The 7,233-nt window shown below is 27.0% G+C and overlaps 1 protein-coding gene across 1 annotated transcript; it reads left to right on the plus strand.

Moving 5' to 3' along the window:
* The first annotated feature begins 180 nt into the window (after positions 1 to 180).
* LOC122855480 lies at positions 181 to 1,604 on the plus strand. The gene is made up of 4 exons (XM_044156864.1): positions 181 to 366; positions 432 to 1,103; positions 1,178 to 1,329; positions 1,459 to 1,604. The coding sequence occupies exons 1-4, from the start codon at positions 330 to 332 to the stop codon at positions 1,573 to 1,575; spliced, it is 978 nt and encodes a 325-aa protein (XP_044012799.1). The 5' UTR covers positions 181 to 329; the 3' UTR covers positions 1,576 to 1,604.
* Positions 1,605 to 7,233: the final 5,629 nt, after the last annotated feature.

The raw sequence follows: 7,233 nt of genomic DNA on the forward strand, positions 1-7,233 counted from the left end.
TGTTTTGTTAAATAAATAATCGTATGGCTTAATTTTTTCTATGTTAAATAAATTCTAAGTATTATTAATTACTAAAAAAAATGTGATTAATTATTTTTATTGTTTTAAATTTGATATTTAAAAGAGTCTTTTTCATGGTTGGTTGACCGACCCCGGCCTTGTCCTCCCACTATTGTTGGATCCCCACAATTGAATTTTTTTATTTTTCTTTTTTAAATTCTCTTTTTAGATTATCATTAATATTTGTTTTTGGATTAGTCAAGTTTTACCTGTCGAATCATCAAGTTCTTAACGAAACAAAAATTGATAAATAAATATATTTTTTAATCATGTGGAGTATTATGTTGCGGTGCATTGTTGTTTTAAGTAAGTTGCTAAATATTTATTAATAAATAAATATTATAAATATTATAATTTAAATTATTATTTAGGTTTTTTGGTAACAACAAAAGGACAAAGTTATGATCTATCAGATGATGAATTAGTTGATCGAGTTAATTTTGAAGTTGAAAATTTAAAACCAAGTAGAAAACGTGCTGATTATAATGAACAATTGATACATCAAGATAATCAAGAAAATATATATTCAGTACCATCTCAATATCTTGAACCACCAGCTAAATTTTATTCTAGATCAATAAATGATTTTCCCTTTGAAGAAACAAGCACTGATTCGACAATTAAAAATCAAGATTTATCAACAGCATCATCATACGATACCTCGACAATAAAAACACTAAAAATTTATGAAATAACATCGTTCAATTCATCAACAACATACAGACAAAATCATGATGATGATGATTTCGAAACTAAAACTTCAACAGATTCAACAGAAAATAATAATATTAAAAATAATTTTGGTGGATCTATTGATTCTTCTGATTCGATTGGTAATAAAGAAAAAAATACTTGGAAAAATGATTATCAATCGTCGGCTCCAAGAGATAAAATTAATTCAATCAGGACAAGTTTTTCACGGGGAAATCAGAGATATCAGGATAACATTGGTGAGACAATAAATAAAAAAAATAATTGGCAAAGACCAGTTAATAATTGGAAAGAAAAATCGAATCAACAAATAAATAATTACAAATTTCAAGGTGTGTGTTTATGATGTGATATTTATTTATCATTTATTTATTATTTATATAATTTTTTAAATTAAAATATTTAGATAGAGACAGTGGAGCTGCACCAGGTACACCAGATTATCCAATAAATTACGAACATATTTATTATAAATTACAAAATAATAATGGAAGATTTCCGTGTCCTCAAAAATTAACAACACATTTTTATCTTGCTGATCGTTTATCAAGATGTCAGGTAAATATTATCAAACATTTATTTAGAAATTATATATAAAAATAAAATGAATGTATAAATTTATAATATATATCTGATTTTAACACGCAAGTGTAATGCATACTAATTCTTTTTTGTTTTATTCAATAGATTTTTTATGTGTGTTATGGAAATAGAGGAAATGGTGTGCCAATGATTTGTCCAAATGGTACATTGTTTAATGAAAAATTACAAGTTTGTGATTGGTGGTATAATGTAACTTGTTAATTTAAAAAATTTATATTTTAAATATTAATTTTTTTAAAATAGAATTTCAAATAAATAAAAATATGACTTATTAATAAAACAAAAAGGAATCAAATGGAACAAAATATTTGAATTAATAAACAATAGTAATTATTATTTTTTTCGATGAAAATTTGTTCATTCAAATTTTATCTGGTGATAATGATTAATGACGCAATAGATAACTGTACCAACTACGAGTAAATAATTATTTATTGATTGTAAAGAAGAAAAACATCGGTAAATAATTATTTGTGATGCAGCTTTTTTTTACTAAATTCAAAGCAAGATGGAGCTTACTGTATCAAAATAAATAATTTAAAAATATTTCAAATAATTGAATTTATAATAAACATGTGTTAATTATTTTTCTAATATTTGTACTCAAAATTAGCCTAAGTTTTTAGATTATTAAATAATTTTATCAATCACCAATTTAATATAAATTATCAATAAAATATTTTAGACAAAAAAAAGAGTAAATATTTTAATAATTTTTAAAATTACAATTACCAAGATAGATAAATTAAACCATCAAAATAATAATTAAACTTTAATGCGATTTTATAGTTATTTCTTGTTTTGATTTATATTGATAATTTTTTTATGTTGTTAAATTATATTTTCAATTTGAATTGACTAATAAAAAATAAAGTTAAATAAATAAAAGGGTCGAAAGTCGTGAAGGAATATGTCGGTAGGGGTCAAGCCCAGAAGTATAATAATCCATTGGTCATACTGGACTACCTACGATACATCATTTTCGGCTGGAATGATCTTACGCTAGATTTACCGTTTGTACAGTTTATGGGCGTTGGTTTGGGTCATAAACTTGCTTGGCAATGACGTCGTAGTGGTATACAACCATTGTCAATGTGTTGGACTCTTTGTAAAATCATATATATACGTATATAAGAGGTTTCATATCGTTTTATATATAATATCAAAAAATACAAGTATAAAAAAAAGTTATGGCCAAGCAAGATATCCTGAAACTTGGTGAAAACAAAGTTGAGAATATTGAAAAGCATTTTGGTTTGAATTTGCTTTTGATATTGAAGGCAATAAAATGTTGACTTTCATTACCGACATTTAACAATTTCAAGAAATATTATATTCTTGTTTTATTAATGTAAATTTTCATTAAAATTTCAATATATATATATTTCTAAAAATCAAGAAAAGAAAATAAAATAATCATCATTTCGATATTTTTTCTCTAACAAATACGTCGTTTAAATTTAAAACAATAATTTATATTTTTATATAAATCTATCAGTCAAAATTATAACAAAATTCCATATGAAAATAGACCACACCTCTTTCAACATTGTTCAGCATGTGCAAGTATATCCTATATATTAAATACAAGGTTAAAATCTCCCCTTAAAATACCCCTGAACATTTTATTCGGCTCAATGTGTTCAATGGATTTAACTTTCCAATATCCACACCTGTACTTACCTGCTCATCTTGTGGCATCATATGAAGCGGAAATAATAAGACCAGCTTTCTCATAAGCTACATAAAAAAAAAAAAAAAAAAATTCTATACCAAGATGTTGATGATTAAAAACATAAATAAATTTTCATAAATTATATATTTTTTAAATGAGAATAATAATTTCATTGTCTGTTGGAATTAATAAAAAAATAATTATTTGTATATTAAATTCAAGAGGTGGTATGAACATTGACATGAAGAGACAAAAACAGAAACAAAAAAAAATTAAATAAATGAAGAATTGGCAAATGGCAAGCATCTGTCTCGTTTTGACACAGCATCACATGATGCAGAGGCTCGTGATGTTTAAACATGTACATATATATTATTGCTATATATATTTTATATATACACGAAGAATAGTGCGTTGTCCTGATATTACTTCCATGACGGTAAGCTTGAATACACGCCAATAGTCGCGGCGGGAAACCAACGAGCCTACCCAAAGTCGGTCCATGGTTTTCACGCATCCAACCCGAACCCCGTTCAACAATACACCTATCCGTACTTGCATTTACTTATTCTCTCTCAGGTTTTATATGTGGTTTAACATGTACATATATATATTTTACACACACTTTATTATCATCATCATCATTCCTATACACATACACACTTTAAACTAAACATCGGCCGCATATTAACACCAACATGACAAGGATGAGCAAAGAGAGACTTGCTGGCTCTTTACTCTGAGTACAAAGGAAAAATAAAAAAAAAAAAAAAAAACTATATTTATAAAAAATAATGAAAATAAAAAAGATGAAAGAGGAGAAAAAAATCAGAGGAAAAGATAGTGCATGATGGCACGAGAAAAAAAATAGAAAAAAAAAAAAAAAAGTAATAATCTCGGGGATCTTTTAAAATCCATCGAAGCAGATAAAGCTGTGCTGGATTGTGCGCCGTGTGTTAAGAAAAACTATCGTTTTTTATTCCATTTTTTTTTTCTATATATAGTATAAATTTTTTTTTATATTTTACTTGATTTTCAACACTCATGTTTTTTTTAAAAAAAATTAAAAATTAACAAAATAAAAAGAAAAAACAAAAATACACATTGACAGTTTGATAAATAGTATCTATGATAAAAAAGGAAAAAAAAAAAAGTGAATTGAGAATTTCCATTCGTCTTTAGATTCATCGATAGAAATCCTATCGGATTGCGAATGTCCGTGTATCTATCGGGGCGTACATGTGAGACCAAATCCAAAATCCAAATGCATGTATATAAATGGACAAGGGAAAATATATATAGATTGAGAGGAAAAGAGAGAAAGAGAGATGTAAAATTGCCGAGCAGCCAAACGGCCTAACAGCCACACATATATATACATAATATACCGGCCTAGAGTTGATTCGACTGACTGGCTATCGAACGATGCCGATGCAATTCCAATTCCTGGCTGTCAGCGGCAGAGCTGCGGGAGACGCGTCCATTCGTGATCAGTCTACCGTGAAATCCTGTGCCTCCCGGACTGCCAGAGCAACCAACTCACCCTTCAATTTCCTTCTGTATATAACTTCAATTTCTCTATCTCCATCTCTCTCTCTCTTTTCATCCCCTGCGCGCACGCGATTTCCGCAAAATCGTAGCACCCTACGTTAACATTGCTTCAACATCCTCAACCGATGAGATCTCATTTTGCATTACGATTATATAAACACACACTATAAATATACAAATATTTATTTATTTTTTTGACATGTTTTTGTCATAAATAAAATAATTATTTTACAAAATTTTTTACTCAATTATTTTTTTAATTTAAATTTAGGAGATATTTTTGATCTTTTAGATCATATTGATGTTGTTTTATTTGATGAAGAATAATTGGCTAAATTTATTTTGCAATTGCATCAAAAATATATGGTTATGATGATCAATAAATATATGTATATAGCTTAGTTGAAATTGATGATTAAATGATTGGTATTATTGCGCAGAATACATCTGTGAAAAATAAAATATAATAGACGAGCAAAATAGGACCATTTTAACGGATGATCTGACATTGAGGATCGATAGTTGTCTTCACTTGAATGAAGTAACTACCATATACATATGTGATGTACACCAATATTACAGTGTTTGGAATGAGTAAGAGTATGATGATGAAGACTATAGGATAACCAAGTACATAGTGCCAAGGAGGCTTCCGTTACCTCCATTGGTGCATGAAACTATCGTTTCATTATGTTTGCTTCAATTCACATCACCTACGTTATTACTAGTTATATATAACAAATCGATTACTCTAAATACCAACTAATTTTCCATTAAATATATTTATAAAATAAACCATTAGATTATAACACTATTTTTAATTATATTCGCAAATTAATCAATCAATTTTTTTAATTAAAAAATATGCAAAGATTATATATGCTGGTTGATTTTTGTCGTAAAAATTTTAAAGATAACTTTTTTTATTTTATCCAATGGATGTATTTCAATGCGGTGGATTTTATTTGTAAAATCTGAATTGACTTTTTTTTTAGGAAAAAAAATGAGCAAGTAAAAATTGACAATGAAAGCATATAGTATAAATACTGGCATGCGTATTTGATGAAGAAATAAAAATAATAGAAAACCAAAAATAAAAAAATTTTTACCCTGAATGTGAAAATTACTGGCCAGTTTGTATTTTTCAATTAAAAAAATTCAATCTCTCAAATGCTTATATGTGTGTAGTGGTTTTTACTGTCAATATTAACGTGGCCAAGTTAAAAACTGCCTCAATTCTCTGAGGATTGCTAAAAATTTATTTATTTATTTATCTATTTTCTTTTTTTTTTATTATTCTTTTACGTGTGGTTATTATATATAGTGGCTTGATGCCTTATAACAAAGATAAGTAGTAAGATATTTAGTTTGATATTTTTTCAATTTTCTTTGGCACATTTTACAAATTCTCATAGAAAAAAAATAAAACCATTATTTAAACTAAATTTTTTCAAATTTAATAACCAAAAAATTAATCATTTATCATAAATAAAAAAATTTTATTATTAAAAATTTATTTTTTAAATTAACAATATATTATAAAAATTAAAATTAATTTTATCAATAAATAATTGATAAATTTTTTAAATACTATCAGATATATTTTTCAATAAATTTTTTTTTATTTTTCCAACAAGTTATATGAATAAAATAAAAACCATAAAAACTAATGATAAATAAATTTACAAAGTCTATCAAATGAAGACATTACAACGAAGGGTTGAAAGAAGAAAAAAAAAAAATAAAAAAGTCCATAAGGGAACGATGATGTTGAGAGGCGAATAAAATTTAAAAATGGACATATCAAGCTAGTGAACCAAGCAAGTAAAAAAAAAAAAACCCCACAGTGGTAGCGGCTGTACTTGCCACCCTCGACAAGCATACATGTTTATCCATGATAAATTTTACATTCAAAAATTTTATACATTTACTTCATGGACTGTCATAACCGGAGGGTGGAGGGGGGATTTTAGTGAAGTATCGATAGCCCTCAAGCATCGTTTGCCTTCATGCTAATAACGTCGTGATAGTCTTGCACGCGATCGTTCTCACACCACCCTTTTCATACACTCCAACTAAAAAATAATATATAAAAAAATAATAAATCGAAAGGGTCCAGTATGATCCCTATTTCTTTCTCTTTTTATTTCATCCCTTTTTTACCCATTCCACCCCCTTTACGACACCTCCTCAATATGACTTATGTTTCAACGATAAACTCACGACCCTTTTTTTCTAAAACATTAATATATCAATGATTTTTTTGACCCTCATGTAAATTATTTGTCTATATTTGTTTTTCATGTTTTTTTTTTATTAACATTTTATTTTTTTTTATTGTTATTGGTGGTTTTTTTTTTCGGTCATTTGTCAGTTCCAGTTTCTCGTTATCCCAAATGATAAAAAATAATATAATAAAATTGAATGAATATGAGAAAAAAAAAATTATTATAAATTGGGGTAAAAAAAAAGGCAGTTTAGGGGTTTTTTGAATTATTTTTTGCGTATGTGAGGAGAAAGAAGGAAGTAAAAAAAAAAAAAAGGAAAAATATACTTGAAGAAATGTTGATGAGAGGATAAGAGGAGGTAGGTCGAAGGGCGGAGATTAAGGGTCGTCCAAGAGGAGATGAGTT

Source organism: Aphidius gifuensis, linkage group LG4 (assembly GCF_014905175.1).
Source record: "Aphidius gifuensis isolate YNYX2018 linkage group LG4, ASM1490517v1, whole genome shotgun sequence".
Taxonomy (NCBI): Eukaryota; Metazoa; Arthropoda; class Insecta; order Hymenoptera; family Braconidae; genus Aphidius; species Aphidius gifuensis.

What these genes read in the sequence shown, in the direction of transcription:
- LOC122855480 (XM_044156864.1), top strand. Translation starts at nt 330, where the DNA reads ATGTGGAGTATTATGTTGCGGTGCATTGTTGTTTTAA. An exon ending in GCGGTGCATTGTTGTTTTAA is followed by an intron (nt 367 to 431) that starts GTAAGTTGCTAA and finishes ATTATTATTTAG; the next exon opens with GTTTTTTGGTAACAACAAAA. An exon ending in ATCGTTTATCAAGATGTCAG is followed by an intron (nt 1,330 to 1,458) that starts GTAAATATTATC and finishes TTTATTCAATAG; the next exon opens with ATTTTTTATGTGTGTTATGG.